At 56.0% G+C, this 25,551-nt stretch overlaps 1 protein-coding gene across 1 annotated transcript in view; it reads right to left on the bottom strand.

The window, feature by feature from the left end:
- LOC123352002 overlaps nucleotides 1-25,551 on the bottom strand; it is a 51,097-nt gene that overhangs the window by 15,674 nt on the left and 9,872 nt on the right. The window contains exons 5-6 of the mRNA XM_044991686.1: nucleotides 20,973-21,081; nucleotides 20,576-20,615 (exon numbers count right to left, since the gene is read on the bottom strand). Of these exons, the coding sequence (XP_044847621.1) occupies nucleotides 20,576-20,615; nucleotides 20,973-21,081 (149 nt within the window). The remainder of the gene's footprint in view (nucleotides 1-20,575; nucleotides 20,616-20,972; nucleotides 21,082-25,551) is intronic.

The raw sequence follows: 25,551 nt of genomic DNA, 5'->3' as shown, positions 1-25,551 counted from the left end.
TGGCTCCCAGCCCCATAGACGCACTTACCGCATTGCTGCTCATTCCCTGGCGTTTGCGCCGCATCTTACTGCAAATAAAGGAGACCAATAGCTCAGAGGCAAAACATCATCTGCTTTGGTTCAGGGGGAAGGAACAGGACAAAGGCTCCCACAAAATAGAACCTCCTGCCTGGGCTCGACCCCTGCTCTCCTGACGACCAGCCCAGCCGTTTAACCAGGAGGCCACCCAGCCCTTCCCAGGCCCCTTGCGGGTGTCAGGTATCTGTGTGGGACCCAACCACCACCATTCAATCGCCTCCCCCCAGCTGGGTTTCGATGCATCTGAATGGGCTCTGCAATTCTCAGTCCTGGATTGTGTGGGGTTCTCCGGCAAAGGCCAGGGGGAGGGGATGGGGATTGCCAGAGATCAGAGACGTGGATATTAACCCACAGTTAACTTGCTTGCACAGTTTGCAAAGCACAAATACCTCCAAGCTGTGACGATGACCAGCCCCAGCAGCAGCAATAGGACAAGTGAAACTGTAGGTCCTATGATGTACGTGGGTGCCCACACAGAGGGGGTGACTGAAAAGGAGAAAGGAGGGTTATTGGATCAATCCTGCAGCTGATTTTTGAACTCCTTTTGCTGATGGAGGGCAGCTGGGTAACAACCACACAGTGAGGCTGCCTGGGGATGGCTTCCTCAGCACTGCCTCTGGGAAAAGGCAAAAGGGTAATAGCCATACAGGGAAGGCTCAGCCAGGGGATGGATCACCCAGTGCTGAGATGCAGCCACTTTTGGGGTGGGGTAGCTCCCCTAGTGGTAAGGTGCAGCCACCTCTAGGGTGGAGGAAGGACATAAGATCTAACACAACAGCTGTCGGAAAGGGAATTGAGAGCAAATCACTGGGGCAAAACTGTAGCATGGAATTGCAGCCTCCTCATGCTGCATCAATCTCAACCAGTTCCACTGATCTGCTGCAGGAGCAACATGAAGCTGGTAGGATTTGAAACTGTGTCTTTAGAGGCAGCAGACCTGATGCTCAGATGCAGATGTGAAGCCCTCCCCTCCCAGCATCCCCATAGGCTGTGCTGCCCAGCTAGATTACATCTGCCATGATGCACCACTATCTCCTCTATTGGTGATGGGATCGGTGCCTCATAGGAATCCATAGCCAGGGTGAACCATGGGAGATGTAATTCTGGAGTCTTGTATCCTCATTCTCCACTATATGCCAAGGTGTCTGTCTGGACTACATCTCCCATGATGCACCACCAGCTACACTCTTGGTGAGGGAAGGGCGTGCATCATAGGAATGCTAAGCCAAGGTGCGTCATGGGAGCTATAGTCCAGCTAGAGATCCTGGCCCACAGAAGAGAATGGGAGCACGAGGCACCCAAACTACAACTCCCATCAGGCCATTTTCAATGGAACGATTTCATTTTTTGACATTTCTGTGAAAAGTGGAGCTTTCCCACTAGGGGAGAAAAAGATTTCCTGGACAGCTCTGAAACACTGGGGAGAGAAAAACAAACACATTTCCAGGGCAGCTCTGAAAACCAAGATCTCACAAAATCCCCTTATTCCAGGTGTGTCATAGGAGTTCTTTGGTGTGGGAGATCATGTGACTTGCAGTTCCTGTGCCTCAGGTTCTCAGTCTCCTCTGCACAGGACCTTCCAGATGGGGCTCACGTCACCCGTTCACCTTCCCTTGGTTCAGTGAAACAGACGTAGTCCTGGCGTCTCTCACCCTAGGTCACTTCAGGGCCAAATCCCGAGGGTAAATCACCTCTCTGCTCGATTCTGTTCACGCACCCCGGGATCGCGCTAGCCCTGCTGGCCACAGCGGTGCTGGGAGCTCCTGGTGAGCCCATGATCCACCACGATCGCCATGATGACCCTCCCACGCTGGGCCTACGGCACAAAGGCACAACCCCAGCCCCTCCCCCACCCCGGAGGTCGCTTTTCAGGCGTCCCCGCCACTTACACCCCACAGTGATGGTGATGGGGTGGGACAGAGACTGGCCGATCCCATTGTCAGCCTGGCAGTGATACTCCCCAGCCTGCTCCACCGTGATACTCTTCAGCACCATTTCCTGCTGGGATCCCCCCAGCTACCAGCCGCCCCGGTACCAGGCGTAGGAGGTGGGGGTGGGGAGGCTGCTGGTGTAACTGCACGTTAGTGTCACCGATTCCCCTTCCCGCGGGCTGGTGCCCGGCGCTGCCGTAACACGGACACCTGTGGGGGCGTCTGGGGGGCGAGACGGAGACACGGGGCGTGAACGGAGAGAGACAGAGTGGGGGGACCTGGCCCAGAGGGGGGAAGGGATCCAGGGCAGGGGGTGAGGGGCAGGGCCTGGCCCATGTGGCTACTGGTGGCATGGGGATAGGGGGCAGAGGTCCCTCAGAAGGGCCTGGGGGCACAAGGCACTTGTGGGGGAGAGAGCAAGCTGGGGGCCTGGGGTAGATGAGGGGTGCTATGGGGTATGGCCGATATTTGCTCGAGGGCTGGGGGGGTGGGGCAGAGGTTGTCCCAGAGGGGTCCGGAGACACAAGGCAGAGGGAGGGGCAGGGCCTGGCACAGAGGCGGCTGAACACCCAGGAAGGTGGGAGGGGACAGGGCCCAGCTCAGTGTGGAATGGGGCCCTGGGGCAGTTGTCGGGGGGGGGGACACAAACTGAATTTGTTACATATGGGCCCAGCCGTGGGAGCGATGCAGAAGAGGAGGGAGGCCCAGCCTAGAGTCAGCAGCACAGGGGTTGACCGGACCCAGTTATTAGGAGGCGCGGGTGGAATATGAGGCTGGGGCTTATGAGGTGGGCGGGACAAAGCAGGGGGGATGAGGTGGAGGGGCACACGGAGCTGCTCCAGGAGGCTGTGTGGAGCGTATCGGGGCTGCGAGGGAGGAGGCTCTCACCAGCCCTCACTGCTTACGCTGAACTTCGACCGATTCCCTCGCAGAGAGGCTCAGATACCCCCAGCCGGGGCCGGAGACCCAGACCCCGCACGCGTAGCTCCCTCTGTCAGAGACGGCTGCCTTGCGAAGACGTAAATCCTGCCCGGCTTCTGGCAGCCGCACGTCCCCGCGGGACCAGACGTACCTGGCGACGGGCCACAGGGCAGCAGCCTGGCAGTGCAGGGTAAAATTGTTGCCTTCCCTCAGCGCTGCCTTCCCTGCCGGCCACGAAACCTCGACCCTGGGTACGTTGGGGACGACTGAGGGCGAGAGTCGGGTGAGAGTTCGTCAGCGGGGCCCCGGGACTGAACGAAGGGGCAGGTCCCTCCCTGTCCAGTCCCACGGGGCAAGAATATAACAGTTTTTGAGGTCAGGGATGGAACCCAGGCATCCTGACTCCCAGCCCCCCTGCTCTACCCATGCCATGTCTAGCAGCAGAGCTCACCTGTCCCCAAGGGCTGGGATTGGGCAGAGTCACACTCATCCCTGTATCCATCCACCTGGCATCTCAGCGCCGCGCCGGGGTCCAGCTGGGACGGGGATATTCGCAGCTCGGTCACCCCAGACCTACCCAGGGTTTGCCCTGGGCTCTGCCGCGCGCCATCACGGCACTGACCATCCACCCTGCGGGGTAGGTGAAGGAGCAGGGGATGGTCACGCAGGAGCCGACCCATCTTTCAACGGGCCCTGGTGCGAGTGTCACACCCCACTGCTGGGCGTAGGCACCTGCTGGGGACAGGAATCGGGGATCAGACCGGCGCCCTGCCCCAGCGAGTTGGGGAACCCGCCCGCAGGCTGGGCTGCCGCACAGATCCCGCCGGGAGAGGCCAGCATCAGCTCAGCCCCCAAACCAGGGGCTTTAAAACACAATTGGGGATGTTGGGTTGTGGGGCTGTCTGAGCCCCCCGTCCCTCTCCTGGTCTGGGGGTGACAGTGACCCCGGCGAGGGCTCTCCTGTGAATTGGGGAAGGGGAGTTTGGAGATTCCCCCTCCCCAACGTCAGCCCATCCCCTGCCCAGCAATTAATCACCCCCAGTCATTGAATCACTCCAGGACCCCCAAGTTCTCCCATCAGTCCAGGGCAACCCCCTCCCCCGCATCTGCCCAGCCACCCTCAGTCTAGTCCATCCTCTGCTTCCCATTAGTTCACCCCCCCTCAGTTCAGTCCCCCTAAATCCCTGCTCAGTTCACCTCCCCTGGCCACCCCCTTCAGTCCAGCCCCCCTCGGTTCACCTCCCTACCCCCCTCAATTCAGCCCCCCATATCGCCCCTCAGTGCACCCCATATCCCCTCTCAGTTCATCCCCCCCATAGCTGGGTGTTTGACCCTTGGGGCAGAGGCCCTGAGAGCAGGAGGAACCCCCCTGGCGAGGGGTCAGGTTAGGGTTGCCAAGTTTGGTTGTAAAAATTCCTGGAGGTTTCATCACATGACAATCTTTAATTACAGATTAATCTTTAATTCCTGGACAATCCAGGATAATCCTGGAGGGTTGGCAACCCTAGGTCAGGTGCTTCCCATGCACAAGGAGCTGGGTCCGGACGCAGGCAGGGGCCAGCCAGGCCGGAGCAGGGCGGATGGGCAGGGCAGGGAGCAGAGCTCTCCAGGCCGGCCCAGGAGACGCCCCGACTCGCCGGGGCAGCGAGAAGCCCGGAGGCAGGACGTGGCACAGGGCAAACGGCAGCCCGGGGGCCGAGAGCGGCTGAGGCCCTCGCTGCTCAGCCCAGGGTGGCCGGGGCTAGACCAGGCTGACTCTGCCCTGAGAACCAGGCGTGTTCTCCACCGGGTGAAACCAGCAGGGAGGACCCGGCCGCTCGGGGTCAGGGTCAAGGCCAGACGCCCCCTGGGCTTGAACTGGAGCCGCTGGCGCGAGTGGCTGGGACTTCCCTGTGCTGGAACCTGGTTCCGAGCCCCCTCCTGGCAGTGTAGACGCACTCCCAGGGCTGGGAAACGGTCCCCACCGGCCCCCTGGGCGGCAGCGCGCGTCTGTGTGAATTACTCACCGCTCAGAAGGCAAAAGGCAGCAACCAGCACCAAGGCCATCTCCGTCCAGCACAGAGCGCTCAGCCGGCCTGGGGGGGACAGGGGCCGGGAATGAGTCACCTGCAGCATTTCTGGGTGACAGCTCATCTGCGCCAGGCGATGGCGTCCGGCCGCGGGATCGGCTGCGCGACCAGGTATTTTACACCTAGAGCCCTTTGTAAAAGAATTTCCTAACCAGAAGGGAGTAAAGCCCAGAGATTGGCCCGATGGAGCAATGATTGGTTGCATTTCTATCCCTGTGTACTTAGCAGGCCGTGTGTGCAGGACTCTCAGCCCCAGGTGTGAAATGCAGCCACCTCTGGGGAGGGGCATGTGGCTGTTTGGCAGCTCACAGCAACACAGAGGGCAAGTTCAGGGCAGGACCGAAGGACGGTTCCTATGTGGAGCTGACATGTGCAGGGAGAGTCAGGGAGGTGGAACGGAACAAACCATTTTGAGGGGCGGCAGGGACCCCAGGGGGGCATCCTGACCCCTTGGGAGAGAGCCATGTGGGGAAGGGTATCACAGGCCCAAGGGGCAGGGGCAGGGTTCAGTGTCTCAGCTGGGAACAGCAAAGCCCCAGAAGCAGAGATCAGCCCTGACTGCGAGGGGAGAGCGCCCTACAGAGCCCCCTACCCATCCTGCAGCTCCACACCCCCTAGCGCTTCCTCGGCTGCTTCCTCTCTGATAACTGGATTGTTTATCAGGTGCCATCTCTGTGTGAATCTGTGACCACAGCCTGGGCAGAGCCAGTGTCTGATGTTACCTGACCGCTCTGAGAACGTCTCTCTGGGTAATGGGGCAACTGGCCAGCAAGGGTCTGAGGGCCTGGGTGTGTCTGAAAATAAATTTCCCTTTGCAGAGCTGAGATAGAACCCAGGAGTCCTGGCTCCCAGCTTCCCTTCCTTTAACCCACTAGCCCCCACCCTGCTCCCAGAGCTGACACTGAACCCAGGAGTCCTGGCTCCCAGCCCCCAGTTCTACCCCAAACACCAGGCTCCCTCTCTATACAGTTGATCAGTCTAGCGTGGTCTCCCCCATATGATCTCAGACACTTCACAGCCTGCCCAGTTGTTGATCTGTTCAACCAGGAGTGAAATGCAGCCTGCTCTGGGGTGGGACACAGCAGCTGTTTAACAGCACAGGTAATGTTGTCCTGCCATGCTCAGTCCCCATATCTTACACCGTGAGCTCATCGGGCGGAGACTGGCTCTCACGCCGTGTTTAGAAGGCCCCAGTGTATTTACAATGCTACCCCCAATCACAGTGTGACAGTGTGGCCTAGTGGCTAGAGCAGAGCAGTGGGACAAAGAGCCCTGGGTTCTACTCCTAGATCTGTCATGGACCCACCATACAATAGCGGGTCACTCACTGCTCCTCAGTTTTCTTGCCCACCTAGTGTCTATTTTAATTGTAATTTCTGTGGGGCACGGACTGTCTCTCGCTGTGTCTGGGCAGCGACTCACACAATGGGGCTTTGATCTCATCTGGGGCCCCTCCCATAAGAATCTCTCACCGTTTAATCTCCTTTCAGTGATTTAGAGAGGTGAAGAATCATTCTCCCCAACTCTGGCTTTTTGCCCCAAAACAAGGAACAGCGGCTCTTACCTGGGCCCTGGGCCTGAGTTAGCGGCTGGGACTCCGGTCTGATCCCACCGCTAACACTAACGGGAGAGCAGGGAGGTTGGGGGCAGGTATCGAGGAATCATAGAATCATAGAATCTCAGGGTTGGAAGGGACCTCAGGAGGTATCTAGTCCAACCCCCTGCTCAAAGCAGGACAAACCCCAACTATAATATATTAATATATATATACTAAAATATAAATAATCATATTTGTCTACATCTGTGGCAATAGCCCCAGGTGCTGTGAGTGGCTGGTGGCTCAGGGGAGGGAAGGGAACCTGATAGTGTGTTCCTGGCCTTTAAAGGCAACGTACTTGCTGCTTTGGTAACAATAATGTCTAGAGGTTACAGTGACTGAGACTCAGGACTTCTGGTTTTTATCCCCAGCTGGGGGAGGAGCATAGAGTCTAGTGGTTAGAGCAGGGGGCTGAGAGTCAGGACTCGGGGGTTTTCCCGTGGGAGCCTTTCACTTTGTTGTCTTGCTGTGGCAGAGAAACTTCCCCTTTCTCTGGAAATTGTGAAGCGCAGCCCCAGAGCTGATTACAATGGGGTGTGTGTGTGGTGGTGCCAGTTCCTTTTAACCCCGTCCAGCCCCAGAATCTCCCCAGCCACAGGCCAAAGGGGCTGCTGGGTCAGAGTTCGAAGGCCCACGACCCCCGGGCTCTGAGAGACCCTGGGGAAGGGCTGAGGGTTGTTCCTGTTCTAGCGCCGGCCAGCTGGGATCTCAAAGCATCTGAGGAGCCGCTGAGCCCTCGGCGCGAGAGAAGGGCCCCCATCCCCCAGGCGTTAAGGGGCAGAACCAGGACTGGAATCCAGGATTCCTGAGTCCCAACCCCACTGCTCCAATCCACTAGGCCCCACTCCCCAGGGCCGGCTTTAGGAAGTGCGGGGCCCAATTCGAACAGTTTTGATGGGCCCCCAGCAGGGATGTCTAAAAAAAACCCCACACATGTAAAAAAACATGTGAGGCTTGTACTCACTGGACAGTGCTCTGAGTCTTCAGCGGCACTTCGGCAACGGGTCCTTCACTCACTCCAGGTCCCCGGCGGCACTGAAGGACCCGCCGCCGAAGACCCAGAGCGAGCGAAGAACCCGCCACCGAAGTGCCACCGAAGACCCAGAGCGCCGCCAGGTGAGTAAAAATTAAAACGGTGCCTCTAGCCAGGGAAGGGATTTTCACTGGGCACGGGGCCCGATTCAGGGGAATTGGTGGAATGGACCTAAAGCCGGCCCTGCCACTCCTCTCCCCTAGCTGGGGATAGAACCCAGGAGTCCTGACTCCCAGACACTGTGATGGGTTCCCTGGGGTGAAACCTGGAACTGGGGCACCACTGAGCCCTCTGGCTAACCAACCTGGGCTCCCTCTCACACTGTGACGCTGAGTAAGGACTGAGCCTGGGGAGGCTCCAGGAAGATGGTGTCTCCAGGGAGGAAGCCCTGGGGATACGGCCCCATACCAGGGCTGGACACCTTGTCCAAGAGGACGTGAGACTGTATAAAAGATCCTTGGGTCCTGATTCCGTCATCTCAGAGCTGCTTAGAGCTCTTCAGGGGAAGTTTGAGTCAGAAGACTGAGGTCCCAGTTACGCTGGTACCACCCTGAATGTGAGATTTGGACATTGGACTCTAAACTATGAACTATTTCTGAAAGAACTCAGTTTCCCCAGCCGTGCCTTGAGCTCAGCTGACGTAAAGCTCCCCGTCGGAGCTGGGCATTGTCATTATTATTCTTCACCCTAGGGTGACCCGGACGAGGTCCAGTACTCGGCCATCCAGCTGCAGCCTCCCACCCGGAGAGCGGAGCCTGCCGCCGACCTCACCTGCGAATACGCTGCTATTAAGCGCTAGCATCCAGCTGCGGCTCCCCTGGTGCCTCCCCCCACGTCCACTAGCCAACTGCACACGCTTGCTGCTAGCGCCGGCTTCTCGGCCAGGGATCCCGCGAGGCAGCAGAGGGGCAAGGAGGAGACACGAGACAAACAGATTTCCACGGCCAGAAGGGGCCAGTTTGGTCAGCTGGTCTGACCTGGGCCAGAGCCAGGGGCGGCTCTAGGCAGCAGCAAAGCAAGCACCTGCTTGGGGCAGCCCATTTGCAGGGGCGGCAGGGATCCAGCCTGGGAGCTGAGAACCAACTGTTCCTTGGGTAGCTCCCTGCCTATAGAGGCAGCCCTGGAGCAGGGAACGAACTACATTTCCCAGCATTCCCTTGGCCACTACCAACTGTAAACGAAGGGGGGGCACCTCATAACTTAAAAAAAACCGGACACTCCACGGGGAGGGAGGGTAGCCCCCCGTCACCACCATCCACTCCCTCCGACTGCCCCCCACAGAAACCCCAACCCATCCAACGCCCCCCCACCCGCTCCCTGTTCCCGGATCACCCTCTCCCGGAACAAAAAACCTAGAGCCAGCCCTGCCCAAGTGATCTCTGTGCATCTGGAACTGGGGGGCCGCACAGCCGGATGCAGGATTCCACCGGAGGTCGCCCCTGAATGTGGGGGGTTGGCTCTGGCCAGGGCTGGCTCTAGGTTTTTTGCCGCCCCAAACAAAAAAATTTTTGGCTGCCCCCCGTCCCAGCCCTGGGCTCCCCCTCACACCTCCCCTGCCACCCCAGCGCTGGGCTTCCCCATTCCCACCCCCACCAGTGCCCTCTCCCCACCCCCCTGCTGCCCCAGCTCTGGGCTTCCCCCTTCCCACCCCCACCAGTGCCCTCTCCCCACCCCCCTGCTGCCCCAGCTATGGGCTTCCCCCTCCCCCCCCACCAGTGCCCTCTCCTCACCCCCCTGCTGCCCCAGCTCTGGGCTTACCCCCCCCCCACCAGTGCCCCCCCACACCTCCTACCGCCCCAGCCCTGGCCTCTCCCTCCCCCAACCTGCACCCTCCTTCTGCTGCAGCCCTGGGTCACTGGTAACTCGCTCCCAGGGCAGGTCATTCAGCAGAAATTTTGGATGTGCACAAAACACAGACAGGTTTGGTTCCCACATGGTTACAGAGCTGCAGTAAAGTGGAACAATTTTCAGCTTGTGTGATTGGAGGAGATCTGGATGCATATTATAAGACTGTCCTACATAAATGAGGTAAAGTTGAGGTACCTTTATTATTCTTTTGTTCCACTCTCTTTCTATGGGGAATTTGCCAATGCAGTATCACTGTCTTCCTTTTAAACAAACAAACAAACAAACAAACAAACAAAAGGCAATGGCTGTTGAAAATAGCAATTCCAGTCCTAATAACCACTGGGAAGCATTTCTTGCTCAATTTTATCCTACTTTTTCTACAACAAGTTACAGTGGATCAGTATATTTGATTTGGGAGAAATGAAGTAACAGCTGCCCAAACTGAGCTTGAGCACTCCTGAATTTTGAGGTGTTCAAATCTGGAAGGCAGGTGCTGGGGGGGGAGGTTGTGGGCTTCGCGGGGGAGCACGGCAGCATGTATGCAGCAGCGTGTCTGGTGCTGCACGGAGCCAGACACGCTGGTCTGAGTGGCACGGTAAGGGGGCTGGGGGGTTGGAGAAGGGGTAGGGGGACAGTCAAGGGACAGGGAATGGGGGGGTTGGATGGGGCGGAGGTTTGGGGGGACAGTCAAGGGGCAGGGAGAAGGGGGTTAGATAGGTTGGGGGGGATGTCGGGGGAGAGGCAGCGGTTGGATAGGCATGGGAGTCCCAGGGGTTTGTCAGGGGACAGGTAGGGGGTGGAATCCTAGGGGGTAAGTTGGGGGAGGTCTCAGGAGGGGGCAGTTGGGGACAAGGAGAAGGGAGGCTTAGATAGGGGGTGGGGTCCCAAGAGGCAGTTAGGGGCAGAGGTCCCGGGAGGGGGCAATCAGGGGACAAGGACCAGCAGCACTTAGATAGGGGTCGGGGTCCTGGGGGCAGTGAGGGGCAGGGGTCCCGGGAGGGGGCACCCAGGGGACAAGGACCAGCGGCGCTTAGGGGGTGGGGTCCCAAGGGGCAGTGAGGGGCAGGGGTCTTGGGATGGGGTGATCAGAGGACAAGGACCAGCAGTGCTTTGATAGGGGGTGGGGTCCTGGGGGGCAGTTAGGGGCAAGGGTCCTGGGAGGGGGAAATCAGGGGACAAGGACCAGTGGTGCTTAGATAGGGCTGGGGTCCCGGGAGAGGGTGATCAGGGGACAGGGAGCGGGGGGGCAGTTGGATGGGTTGGGGTTTCTGTGGGGGGCAGTCGGAGAGAGTGGATGGTGGGGGGGGGGCTACCCTCCCTCCCCACGGAGTGTCCTGTTTTTTGAAAGTTATGAGGTCCCCCTCCTTCCTTTCCAGTTGGTAGTGGCCAAGGGAATGCTGGGAAATGTAGTTCGTTCCCTGTTCCAGGGCTGGCTCTATAGGCAGGGAGCTACCCAAGGAACTACAGCTCCCAGAGCCCCCTGTTGGTTCTCAGCTCCCAGGCTGGATCCCGGCCGCCCCTGCAAATGGGCTGCCCCAAGCAGGTGCTTGCTTGGCTGCTGCCTAGAGCCGCCCCTGCACTTGGGGAGGGGCCAGAGAAGAGCCAGGAGAACGACTCCAGGATGGGAAGCCAGGCCTGAGTCAGACGCCAGGCGCTCAGTCTATCCAGCGTCACACGGAGAAGGCTGAGGGGTGACTCAGTCCCCTCTAGAAATACCCCCGGGGACAGAGATCTGGTGAGAGCGGCCGCTCCGTCTAGCAGGCCAATATCCAGCAGGCGGGAAGGTGAAGCTCGACAAATTCAGACTGGAAACAAGGTGGGAATTTATACCAGGGAGGGGAATTAACCCTGGGAACAATTTACCCAGGGCTGGGGCAGGTTCTCCGTCAGGGAGGCCACTCATCCGGTTTTCACCCGGACAGGCTGGGTTTGGCTTGTGTGTCCGGGTGCCATGTGACAATCCCGGTGTCCATTTTTTTTTATCTGGGGGGGAGAGGAAGAGCAGGGGTGGGGCCTTGGGGGAAGACATGGGGCGTGGGCGGGGCCTTGGGGGGAAGAGACAGGACAGTGGTGGGGGGACCTTAGGCAGAAGAGATGGAGCAGGGATGAGGTCTGGGGGCAGAGGCTGAGAAGGGGGCGGGGCTCTGAGGGAAGAGGCGGAGCACAGGGTGGGGCTCTGAGGGAAGAGGCGGAGCAGGGGGTGCGGCTTTGGGGGTCCAGTTACCAGCCATTACAAAGGTGGAAACCCTGTTCTCCACTGGTGGCAATTCTGCCATCGAGATGGGAGGTTTTTCTTAAGGGGCCACTCCAGTTCAGCCCGTGATGGATTCAGGGCAGCCCCACGGCCTGGGCGACACACGAGGCCGGACTGGGTGATCTCCCCACCCCCGGCTGAGCTGAGAATCTGGGAATTAGGCTCCAAATTCAGGCTATTTTCATTGGGGGTGTTGACAATGCATTTTTTAAGAGTTATAAAGTGTTCACTCTTGACACATGCAGTCATGAAATAAATATTGGCTGACACCCCCCCCCACACACACACAAGTTCCTGCAATTAGGACAATTTAAATTGATAAAATTAGATTAAGGCCATAATTTTGCACAATTGTGAAAATGTAAAATCAATCAAAATCCGAAACACGCTTAAGAATAAATATTGATATTATTGAAATTAGGGCTGTCGATTAATCACAGTTAACTCACACCATTAACGCAAAAAAGTTAATCACAGTTTTAATTGCACTGTTAAACAATAGAATACCAAGTGAAACGTTTTACATATTTTGGATGTTTTTCTACATTTTCATATATATTGTATTCTGTGTTGTAATTGCAATCAAACTGTGTGTTACTTTTTATTATAAATATCTGCACTGTAAAAATGATAAACAAAATAAATAGTATTTTTCAATTCAACTCACACAAGTACTATAGTGCAATCTCTGTCCTGAAAGTGCAACTTACAGATGTAGATTTTTTTTTACATAACTGCACTCAAAAACCAAACGATGTAAAACTTTGGAGCCTACAAGTCCACTCAGTCCTACTTCTTGTTCAGCCAATTGCTAAGAGAAACAAGTTTCTTTACATTGATGGGAGATACCTCTGCCTGATTCTTTACAACGTCACCAGAAAGTGAGCAGAGGTGATCGCAAGGCACTTTTGTAGCCGGCATTGCAATGTGTTTAAGTGGCAGATGCGCTAAACATTCATATGCCCCTTCATGCTTCGGCCACATTCCAGAGGACATGCCTCCATGCTCGTGACACTCGTTAAAAAAATAATGCATTAATTAAATTTGTGCCTGAACTCTTTCGGAGAGAATTGCATGTCCCCTGCTCTGTGTTACCTTCATTCTGCCATATATTTCATGTTATAGCAGTCTCGGATGATGACCCATCACTTTCACTGCAGATTTGACAAAACGCAAAGAAGGTACCAATGTGAGATTTCTAAAGATAGCAACAGCACTCGACCCAAGGTTTAAGAATCTGAAGTGCCTTCCAAAATCTGAGAGGAACGAGGAGTGGAACATGCTTTCAGAAGTCTTAAAAGAGCAACACTTGGATGCAGAAACTACAGAGCCCGAACCACCAGAAAAGAAAATCAACCTTCTGCTGGTGGCATCTGACTCAGATAATGAAAATGAACATGTGTCGGTCTGCAGTGCTTTGGATTGTTATCGAGCGGAGCCCATCATCAGCATGGACGCATGGCCCCTGGAATGGTGGTTGAAACATGAAGGAAGATATGAAATTTAGCGCATCTGGCACGTAAATATCTTGTGATGCTGGCTACAACAGTGCCATGCAAACACCTGTTCTCACTTTCAGGTGACATTGTAAACAAGTGGGCAGCATTATCTCCTGCAAATGTAAACAAACTTGTTTGTCTGAGCAAATGGCTGAACAACAAGTAGGACTGAGTGGACTTGCAGGCTCTATAATTTGACCCTTTTATTTTTGAATGCAGTTTTTTATGTACACAAATCTACATTTGTAAGTTCAATTTTCATGATAAAGAGATTACACTACTGTACTTGTATGAGGTGAATTGAAAAATACTATTTTTGTTTTTTTAAAGTGCAAATACTTTTAATAACAATAAATATAAATAGAGCACTGTACACGTTGTATTCTGTGTTGTAATTGAAATCAATATATTCGAAAATGGAAAAACATCCAAAAATGTTTAAATAAATGGTATTCTGGTATTGTTTAAGACTACAATTAGTTGCATGATTAATTTTTGTAGTCACTTGCCAGCCCTAGTTGAAATTATAAACCAGTAAAAATCTCACACTCTCTATAACGAGGTTTCTCTACATACTGTGCCCTGCTTTTGTAACAATCACATCTGCCCCGGATTATTTGATTCTCATAAGTGGTCGCTTCTTGCAAGCACAGTACGGGTATGATTTTGTCCCAGTTGTTTTGCTCACTGCTTTTGATATGCAATTGATTCTTATAACAGTGATTCTTATAACTGGAGTGCTCTGTATATCTATCAAATCTGTATAGGCTGCACCTATATATCCATATAGCCATATATATGTCGCTCTGCATTGTTGTTCGAGAAGGTAGGGACCAGAAATGACCCGGCTCTAGGAGCAGGAGATGGGGACTAGAAACAAGTGAACATGTTCACACGAAACTTTTTGTGATCAGAAAACACATGTTTGGCGCCACCAAAACATCCCGCGATTTCAGGTGGGTTTTGCCAAACTGTTTCAGTAGAAGCTAAAACCCCCAGACCCTCAAATTGGTTCAGTCCAAAATGATTTTTTTTTTCAAAAATTCCTTTTAATGTGTTGTTTTTAAATCAAAACCATTGAAAATCAGTCAGAGGTGACAGGAATTTTGTTTCCGATTTTTCGGCGTTGCTGGCAGGCCACTCCCTGCCCGCCGAGCAGCCAAGCGAGCCGTGGGGTGTCTGGACAGGAGAAATTGCCCCAGGATTGTCCGCAATCCTGGGGGTGGTTTAATTTGTCGGGTGCTGAACTTCAGCTGCTGCCCAGGGGCTCGGTTTTCAGCGGTTGGGGGGTTTGCTCCAAATCAGGCCTGGAGGTGGCGCCTCACGGGGCAGCACAAAAATAATCAGTTCCCAGATCTCTGGGGGGAGGTGAGAATCCGGGGCTGGCAGCAGCTCAACGGTGCCCTCTGCTGGGGGGTCCGAGGAGCGAAGGATCTCAGGGTGCACAAGGTGCGGGATGGGGAGGAAGCTGGGGAATGGGGGTCGTGCTGGGATCTAGAGATCCATGGGGCGGCCTCGTGTGGATCCCCTGTGCAGGGCTGAGGGAGGAGGGGGCGGGGGGTTCGGTGTTTGGTTTTGTTCTGTGATGCGGTGAAACTGGGACTGATTTTTTTTTATGGAAAAGCCACAGAGAGAGGCAGAGCCAAAGCAGCCAGCGGGCCGGTGGGTCAGGCCCTTCCCCCTCCCCAGCGCTGTGGGAGACCCAGATCCAAGCCCTTGCTCTGTTTGATTCACACTGGGGCATCGGGGCCAGCCCTAACTGCCAGGGGAGAGCCCCCACCCCGCCCCTGCAGCACAGCGCTCCCTAGTGCCCCACCCCACCCCACCCCCTGCAGCACAGCACCCCCTAGTGCCTCCACCCCCCCCGCAGCACAGCGCCCCCTAGTGCCCCCGCCCCACCCCTGCAGCACAGCGCCCCCTAGTGCCCCCACCCCGCCCCCTGCAGCACAGCACCCCCTAGTGCCCCACCCCACCCCCTGCAGCACAGCGCCCCCTAGCACCTCCACCCCGCCCCCTGCAGCACAGCGCCCCAAAGTGAAATTGACAGTACATCTGAGGACTGGCTGGGGGCACCATTGATGCCTTCCAGCCCCACCCCCGCAGCTCATCTCTGCCCCGTGTCTCACAGACTGAGCCCCTGGTATGGGGGGAGCTGGTCTGGGGGAGGAGGAAGTGGGGGCTCCAGAGGCTCCCTGGCCTAGGGGGTAGATTGGGGTACCCTGGTGCAGAGGAGAAATGGGGGGTACAGAGAGCCCCTGCTAAGGGGAAGGAGGTTTCAGGGAGCCCCACAGTTCTCCGCCCCGGTGCACCCCATGGGTCTGGGTTAGCCTGGGAGCAGAAGAGGGCGGGGACCTTGGCTCCGTGTGTCTAGGTAGCACATAGCACAACGGGTCTGCACAGAGCTGGGAAAAGAACCCAGGAGTCCTGGCTCCCAGCCCACTGCTCTAACCACTAGCCCCCACTCCCATGGGCACGAGAAGGTGCAATTACCTTATAGCGCGTCCTGCAGCTGCGGCTCCGGCAGCCGATCTGGCAGGGAGGAACAGAGCAATCAGTCCGGCGGCTTTGAAGGGCAAAAGGGGAAGTGGCACCGGGCGGGCTGGGGGTGAGATTTCTGAGAAATTGATATGTCCCAGGCTTGTTATCTCAAGGGGAGTCTCTGACATGCTTCAAACCAAACACGGCTTCGGGCAGAACAAACAAACAGATTTATTAACGATAAAAATAGATTTTAAGTGATTATAAGTCAAAGCAGAACAAGTCAGATTTGGCGGTCAAATAAAAAAGAAGGAAAACCCATTCTAAGCTGATCTTAACACTTTCATCAGACGAAGTGGGGATTCTCCCACGAAAGCTCATGCTCCAATACGTCTGTTAGTCTATAAGGTGCCACAGGACTCTGTGCTGCTTTTACAGATCCAGACTAACACGACCACCCCTCTGATACTTAACACTTCCAGTGACCTCACAAACTGAGATGCTTCTCCCCACAGGCTGGCTGGGTGCTCTGCAGCCAGGCTCTCCCCTTTGATCAGCGCTTCAGTCGCTTGGTGCTGGTGTCTGTAGCTGTAGGCGGAAGAGAGAGGAAGAGCCTGGCAAACGTCTCCCCCTTTTATCATGTCCTTTCTTCCCTCTTGGCTTTGCCCCTCCCCCCTTCAGAGTCAGGTGAGCATCACCTCATCGCCGTCCCAAACTGCCCCAAGGAAGGGGGGTGACTCACGCCAGAGTCCAACAGATTCTTTTGTTGCTGCCTAGGCCAGCGTCCTTTGCTCCTGTGAGGCTGGGCTGGGTTTGTCCCATCCATGCCCTGATGAGGTGTGAACTGCCCCTCTGCTCTTGGAGAGTTTTTGCTTGGGCTTATCTTAAGCCATGAAAACACATTTTCAGCATCATAACTATATACATGAAATTATAACCTATAACACGCCTATAACATTGCTGTAACAACAACAACAACTACTATAACATCACTATAACAACAGGTTTCAGAGTAGCAGCCGTGTTAGTCTGTATCCGCAAAAAGAACAGGAGTACCTGTTGCACCTTAAAGACTAACAAATTTATTGTAGCATGAGCTTTCGTGAGCTACAGCTCAAGAAGTGACCTGTAGCTCACGAAAGCTCATGCTACAATAAATTTGTTAGTCTTTAAGGTACTATAACAACAGTTAATCATGAGCCTACCGAAGGCACCTGATTGCATGATTGCAGGAGCAGCGCCAGGCTTTCTGGCGCTCAGGCAGAATTCGGGGAGCGGCATTTTGTGCGCTCCCCACGGGGCGCACGGGAGCTTCCGGTTCCACTCCCATCGTGCCACCGAAGAAGGACCCTCCCCTGAAATGCCGCAGGCGACAGCGGCAGTCATTGAGCTGCTCAATTGCCTGCTGCTGTTTTCCGTGGCACGTCAGCAGAAGGTCCTTCTTCGGCGGCGCGACGGGAGCGGAACCGGAAGCTCCCGTGCGCCCCATGGGGAGCGCACAAAATGCCACCCCCTGAATCCTGGCGCCCTAGGCGACCGCCTAGGGTCGCCTAATGGAAGCGCCGGCCCTGCATGATTGCACAGAACGTGGGGGTGCAGGGTGTTCCCACGAGCTACAGAACATCACAGGTATTTCCACTGTTTTTTATAAAGATGATACAGAAAAATAAATGACCCAATCCCTGCATTTCGGAGCTATTTATTCCCAGTTGAGTTCTCCAGTGAAGTGACGGCCACGTCACCCCAACTAGGGGTCTGGCCCCATTCATTCCAATGGAGCTATGGCTGCTTGACCCCAGCATAGATGCCGACTCCATGGGTGTGCTGGGGCTGGAGCACCCACTGGGGAAAATGGGTGTGGCCTTGAGGGAAGGGGTGGAGCCTGGGGCTGAGCCAGGGGTCAAGCCCCCCCCAGCACAATGGAAAGTCGGCACTTGTGGACCCCTGCTGGGATCTGGCCCCACTGAGTGATGGCTTTAAGGTCCCGGCCGTGCAGAGGGGTCCCCGGCTGGTCGGGATTTCAGCAGAGCTTAGCGGGAACCGGCTTGGGGTAAGACCAACTCGTTGTAAATATCCTGGGTCCGTCCTTGGAGTTCCTGTAGCCCAAACAGAGAGCCAGTGAGATCCCTGCTCCACGGGCCCAGGGCCAGCGGGGTGGGTGCTGCCAGGACCAGACACTCTGTGGCTGGGGGAATCTCCCCTGAGCCGGTAGCAGGACGGGGTCTGACACACACACTCGGGCAGTGCTGGTTCCACCCAGCAGGGGGCAGGGATTTGCACTGTGGGGGATGGGGAGGCTGCAGCCGCTCACACACCCCAGCCAGCAGGGGGCAGCGGGGCCCGGGGGAGGGTAACAGACCCTGCACTCACCTCATAGGGTGACTCCATCTCTGGCTTGTGGGAAAACTCAGCACCTCGTGGGAAAGGGAAAATAGTTTCTGTTATTAGATCTGGGGGCCCCCAAACCACCAGCCCCTGAATCCCCCAAGTGTCTCCCACCAGCCCCCTCAAACCACCAGCCGCCCACCCCCTGTAGCCTTTGGTTTTATCTAAAGTGAATGCCAGTGAGGTGACATTGCAGCAGAGAGGGGCCGGCGCTGGCGGCTGCCATCTCCGCTCAGCAGAGTCACCTCGGCCTGGTTTAGATCCAGCGTCACCGGGACACAGGGGGGCCCAGGCCAGTAACACAGACAGTGGCAGGAACAAGGTCCCGTCTCTGCTCAATTGTACTAAAGTCACCAGCTGAGTGATGACTGTCACCGCGTGTCCAACTCCTAGAGCGATCCATGCACCAGCGAGAGCTACACACGGACTCGCAGCCTCCCAGGCAGTGGGCAACGGGTGCCCCATGTTTAGCTGAAATGCGACACTGTTTGCACTGTGGCAAACCCAACCGGCAGCTACTGAGTTAGAGCAGGAGGCTGGTAGCCAGGACTCCTGGGCTCTCTCCCAGTCCTGGGAGGGGAATGGGGTCTAGTGATTAGAGCGGGGGGGCTGGGAGCCAGGACTTCTGGATTCTCCTCATTGTACAGATGGGGAAACTGAGGCACAGAGCCACATCATGAGCTGAACAGCGAGTTTAGTGCTGGGAATCAAACCCCGATCTCCTGAGCCCCAGTTTGGCACCGGAAGTGCCCGGCCAGCGTGCCCCTCGCTGCCATCTCGGTCACTTTGCTGCTTCCAGGCTTCCTGTGTTACTCTGACCAATCTGCCAAGGTGCCCGTGTCCCAGATCGCTTGGACAGGGGCCTGTCTGTCCATCCCGTGCCACTATCAGTCCTGCCTCCTGAACCCCAGAAGGACAAATAACCCGACCATCAATTCCCTGGCCTGGTACCTGAACCCTGGGTATGACCCGGAGAAGAAAGATTTCAGTGGCACCGTCCTGTATAAACACAACGCTGCCATCAGCCCAGCCTTCGCAGGGCGCGTGAGGTTCCTGGACAGAGATTGCATGGGCTGAGACTGGTCGCCTCGAACCCCAGGCAGAAGCAGGAGGAGAGAAAGTGGATGACGAGGATCACTGTGAACGTGATGGGTAAGAAGGAAAGTCCTGGGCTTCCTTGTAGGAACAGACTAAAGACTCATAGCCCACCCCTCCCCCCTGCTCTAACCACTAGACCCCACTCCCCTCCCAGAGCCAGGGATAGAACCCAGGAGTCTTGGGCCTTGTATACACAGAGGAATGAGTCACTCACCTGCGGTACTTTGCCCATGTTCATTGGCTGGCTGTAGATGTGGGATTGCCCGGTGCCATGGAAAGAGAGAACATTAGGGGGGCTGGGGATGGAGTGAGGCATTTGGTTGCTAGCGCTGGGTCGGCTGCAGCGCCGTGGCTGGGAATTGGACAGGCTGCGTCGGTCGACAGCGCAGAACCCCTGTGGGTCAGTGGCTGGGAGGGACCCCTGGGCTAAAGCTCCCCAGAGCAGACATGAGTCATGGATTTGGGGAATGGGGCCTTTCCCCACTAGGGGGCACTGGCTCCAAGCCAGACCCAGAGCAGGGGACTGGCTGGCTCGGGGGCAGGACAGGGGAGGGGGCACAGGGCCTTTCCCTTCTAGGGCAGTGGTCCCCAAACTGTGGGGCGCAGCACCCTGGGAGGGCCTGGGGGAACTCTCGGGGTGGCATGGCAGGGCTAGAGCCAGCCCCCATGGGGGGTGGGGAGGGAGAGTCACCGAGCCCCGCTCTGCCCCAGCCCCAGCTCTGGTCTCAGTCCCAGCCTCGGCCCCAACCCCAGCTCCCAACAGCAACTCTGGCTTCGCTCCCAGCCTGGGGCTGGGGGACATGGACAGATCCCGTTATAGGTAAGGGAGGGCGCCAGAAAAAAATTTGGGGACCTCTGCTGTAGGGGTATTGGCTGCAATCCAGGCCCTGTCCTGAAGAGGGCTCCTGCCTCCAGCAGGGACACCCACACGGAGCAGGTCTCATGGCCTCCAGCACAGGGCACCAGGGACACACACAGACACAGACACAGACACACGGATCAAGCTCACCCTTGGGGACATTCTCCTAATGTGCAGGCTCCACCCCAAACCCATCCCCTGTAGAGTACACCAGAGCCAGGCCCTGCTGTTACCTGGGGGGCTGGTGCTGCAAGGCAGGCAGAAGTGAGGCCACGAGTCACTGCTCTGGGACTGCTCGGTGATGTGTAATAACAAAGGGGAATGCACGGAGGCCCCCCTCCTCCCAGATAAACTACCCAGGTGATCGGAAAGACCTTCTGTTCTGCTCCAGGAGCGGAATTTTATGATCCTGTTCTATGGAGGGGGAAACTGAGGGACAGAGCTCATCTAAAGTCAGACAGTGAGTCAGCAGCAGAGCTGGGGATAGAACCCAGGGATAGCTCCCAGACCCATAGACGCACTTACCGCATTGCTGCTCATTCCCTGGCGTTTGCGCCGCATCTTACTACAAAGAAAGGAGACCAACAGCTCAGAGGCAAAACATCATCTGCTTCGGTTCAGGGGGGAAGGAACAGGACAAAGGCTCCCACAAAAGAGAACCTCCTGCCTGGGCTCGACCCCTGCTCTCCTGACGACCAGCCCAGCTGTTTAACCAGGAGGCCACCCAGCCCTTCCCAGGCCCCTTGCGGGTGTCAGGTATCTGTGTGGGACCCGACCACCACCATTCAATCACCTCCCACAGCTGGGTTTCGGTGCATCTGCACTGGCTCTGCAATTCTCAGTCCTGGATTGCGCGGGGTTCTCCGGCAAAGGCCAGGGGGAGGGGATGGGGATTGCCAGAGATCAGAGACGTGGATATTACCGGTTTGCAAAGCACAAATACCTCCAAGCTGTGACGCCGACCAGCCCCACCAGCAGTAACAGGACAAGCACAACAGTAAGTCCTATGATGTATGTGGGTGTCCTGGGGACTGGAAAGGAGAAAGGAGGGTTATTGGATCAACCCTGCAGCAGAGTTTTGAACCCCTTTTGCTGATGGGTGGCAGCTGGGTAACAACCATACAGTGAGGCTGCCTGGGGATGGAGCATGACACATGGTGCTAAGATGCAGCCACCTCTGGGGTGGGGCAGCTGCGAAACAGCCGCACGCTGCCACTGCAGAGGGATGGGTAACTTGGTGCTTAGATGCAGCCATATCTGGGGCAGAGCAGCTGGGTAACAGCCGCACAGCAACGCCGCACGGGCATGGGAATGTGTCTAGTTTTACTGGGACTGTCTTCATGGGGGATGGGAGAGCAGGGGGTGACTTTATTTGAGGGACGATACCTGAGCCTGTAACCTGAGCCGGGAGGGGGATGGGGCCAGGTGACACCTTTGCCCGGGGCACTGGACAAAGGCTGCAGGAGGAGCTGCGGGGAGGGTGGCAGGAGACAGCTGCAGGGGAGTTTCAGTTTGAAACTGGCTGGGGAAATGAAGGGAAACCCCAGGACTGGGGTCTAAGATCCCTGTCCCCCAGAGGGACCTGGCTGAGGGGTCCTGGTTGTACCTACAAGCCCTGCTTGGAGCTGTGTTCCTGTCATCTAATAAACCTGTTTTACTGGCTGGCTGAGAGTCAGGGTGAATTGCAGGAAGTGGGGGGTGCAGGACCCTGACTTCCCCCCACTCCATGACACCATGACCAGGCATTTCTTTGTGATGGCCGCATAGTTTTGCTCCCAGGGTAGGAACTTTCTGCTTATGTAACCCTTCTGCCCCTCTGAGTTGGCAGCAACAAGGGCCGGGTTCAGTATCCAGGGGTTCTGTTTCAATAACACAATGCAAAACCAGCTCGAGCCCCCACCCAGTGACCTGGGACAATTACACCCCACCCCCCGGGCGCCTCTAGGATGCAACACTTCCCCTCTCGCAAGCACAGAGTCTGAGTGTAACAAAATCCTTTTAATAAAGGAGGGAAACAATGTGGCATTACATTGGGGAAACACCACAAACAGGATTATAACACAAACCATGAGCAAAAGACCCACCAAGTAAGTTTGGCCGTGTCCTTTTCCCCTCAGGGTCTTAAGTCCAATCACCCTTAAGTCCAACAACCCAAAAGTCTCTGTTCCTGGTCAGTGCAGTCCCAGAGTTCAAAAGTTTATCTGCAGAGTTTTACCCCCACCGCCTGGGTGGAAATGTGGGGGGCACACGGGGAGTTAAGGGGCACCTTACATGGGTCTGGGCCAACTGCCCCGCCTCTCCATGGAGTTCTGCTGCAGCCTTCACCACGACCGGCTCCACTCCACCAGCTGTGCTGCTCCTCCAGCTGACCTGTGAGCCACTCAGCTCCGCTCCACAGGCTGCTCCAACTGTGCTGCAAACTGCCCCGCTCTGCTAGCTACTTAGCAGTAGATCTTCAGGCACCCCCACTAGTTAACACAGCACTCAGCTCAGTAAACTTAGCTCTTTTAGTGATTTCAGCTTAGAGTAGGGGAGCCCCAGTGCTGGTGCACTATTAGCCCAAAGTGGATTCAGCTCAGCTCTAGTTAGATTCCTAATGGAATCAAAATTAGCTCTGCTCTTCAACAGTGGAGACAAGAAGAGGTGCAATTGGTGTTCCTGGCCCTCAAAGAGGAACCCAGACTCATACATACACATACCAGTCCCCAACCTCTCTCAATTCACTGGGGTTTGGAACCCATGTCCCTCATCTAGTGAGTGCTACTTAGTTGATGGTGAGTCTCTCTGTCATAAAACAGGTTCATAGTCTCTCGTTCACATAATCAGGGTGACAACACTTTATCCCTTCTGCCCCAATAACAGAGAAATCGAGGATCCCACAGCTGTCAAAGTGACCATTTTAGGCTGCCGTGGGCTATGCTAGGCTGGGTGGATGTGCCTATGCAAACAAGATCAGCCCCTGAAATTCTTTTCCACGCTCACCATAAATCACCACCAGATGTCAGGGTAGAGCTCATCCTGTCTCTGCTTACACTTAGGTACACGATGGGGTGTTTCTTCCCCTTTTTGTTATGCTGCATTAGCACTGCCCCCAGCCCTGTGTCTGAGGCATCGGTGAACATCATTAAGAGCTTGTTAAAGTCTGGGTTTGCCAGAGCTGGGCCACTGACCAGAGCTTTCTTCAGTGCCCGGAGAGCTCTCTGGCCTTGCTTGGTCCAGACCACCTTGTCTGGCTTCCCCTTCTTGCATAGCTCAGTGATAGGGGTGGCTATGGAGTTAAAGTGGGGCACACACCTTCGACAGTACCCCGCCAGCCCAATAAAGGCCTGGACCTGGTTTTTGGTTTGTGGAGCGGGTCAGTCTCTGATCACCTCCACCTTGGCAGGTTCCGACTTTAGGCAGTCGCGTCCCACCCGATGGCCCAGGTGAAATACTTCAGCCATCCCCACCTTGCACTTCTCAGCCTTTATGGTCAGCCCAGCCTCCTGGAGTCGGTTTAGCACTTGTTTAACCTGGGACACGTGGTCCTCCCAGGTCTGGCTAAAGACGCAGACGTTGTCAATACACGCCACTGCAAAACTCTCACCCGGTGGACAGTCAGATTAGTGCATCTAGGCTAGTTGGAAAACAGCTGTTGGTACAGATGCAGCACCTCTCTGATCTCAGCTTGCTGGGCAGGGGTTAGCCGATCAGAGAGGGGAATTGCTTCCAGGGAAGAAGCAGCTCTTGTCCCAGGGAATAGATCTACTAAAGGGTTATCTCCCTGCTCCTCCCAATGTCCACACACGGCCAACACCACATTCCCCCTGTCATAAAATGGCTTCATCATATTGACATGGTACGCCCGGCGGTGGTGTGCCCGGTTCAACAGCTCCACCACATAGTTTACCTCATTTAGTTGCTTGACAACCTTGAAAGGCCCTTCCCAGGCAGCCTGGAGTTTGTTTTTCCTCACGGGGATGAGAACCATCACCTGATTCCTGACCTTTTGCTTCCTCTGGGCTCTGGCCAGATTTTTCCTGACCAGGCCCATGAACTTAGCAAGTTTTTTCTGGAAGGTCAGGACATACTTCACCACTGACTTTTCATCGGGAGTGGTCTTCCCCTCCCATTTGTCTCTCATCAGGTCTAGGGGTCCCCTTACCCTTCTGCCGTATAACAGTTCAAAAGGCGAAAACCCGGTAGACTCCTGGGTACTTCCCTGTACGCGAACAGCAGGTGAGGTAAATACGTGTTCCAATCCTGCGGGTGCTGGTTCATGTATCTTTTTAGCATCATCTTTAGCGTTCCATTGAACCTCTCCACCAGCCCATTGGACTGGGGCTGATACGCTGAGGCCCAGGTGTGCTGGATCCCACATTTCTCCCACAAGCACCGGAGCAGGGCCAACATGAAGTTGGACCCTTGGTCTGTCAAGACTTCCTTGGGGCACCCCACTGGGCTGAAAATGATTAGCAGGGCATCTGCCACGGTGTCTGCTTTAATGGACGATAAGGGCACTGCCTGGGGTAGCGGGTGGCGAAATCCACCACCACCAGAATGTATTTCTTACCCGACCGGGTTGTTTTGCTGAGAGGTCCCACTATGTTCATAGCCACCTTCTGGAAAGGCTCCTTTCTGATGGGCAAGGGTTTCAAAGCCGCTTTCCCTTGTCCCGGGCCTTCCCCATCCCCTGACAGGGGTCACAGGATTTGCAATACTGTTGGACAGTAGTAAAGACCCCAGGCCAGTAAAAGTTCTGCAGCAGCCTCTGCCTGGTGCACCAGATCCCCTGGTGCCCTGCGAGAGGGATGTCATGGGCCAGGTACACGAGCTTGCTGCAATATTTCTGGGGTCCAATAGCTGCCTCCTGATCCCCCATGACTCCATCTCCCCTGGGGGAGCCCACTCTCGGTATAGGAACCTCTCCTTGCAACCTCTTCCCATGGTTTGTACCGCACTGAGGTCAGCCAGGTCCCTTAGCTTCCGCAAGGAGGGATTTTTCTGCAACTCGGCCTGGACCTCAGCGGCTGGGGAAGGGATGGGGATCGGCTCCCTCTCGCTGGCTGGGTCGGAAGCCGCAGCCCCTCTGAGCCTTGTTCCTGGTCACCTCCTCCCCACCAGGGTAGGGTTCTGTGCATCCGGTGTGCATCCCGAGGTCAGGGTGTCGTGCCTCTTGCCGGCTCTGGCTATGGGTCACGACCAGGGCACCCTGGGGGTTGCTTGGCCAGTTCTCTAGGTCGCCCCCCATTAACACCTCAGTGGGCAAATGGTGGTGTACCCCCATGTCCTTGAGGCCCTTCTTGGCCCCCCATTTCAGATGTACCTTCACCACGGGCATCTTGAATGGGTGCCATGTCCCACCCACCCCCGTCAGGGTCAGATAGGTGTTGGACATCACCCGATCTGGAGCTAACTCCTCAGACCAGGCCAGCATCATCTCAGCGCCTGTGTCCCAGTATCCATTGACCTTCCTCCATTCCACCTTCAGGGGAACAAGGCACTTGCTCTGCAGGGACAGA

The sequence above is a fragment of the Mauremys mutica genome, chromosome 17 (genome assembly GCF_020497125.1).
Source record: "Mauremys mutica isolate MM-2020 ecotype Southern chromosome 17, ASM2049712v1, whole genome shotgun sequence".
Taxonomy (NCBI): Eukaryota; Metazoa; Chordata; order Testudines; family Geoemydidae; genus Mauremys; species Mauremys mutica.
This window is presented reverse-complemented; position numbering and strand designations above follow the sequence as displayed.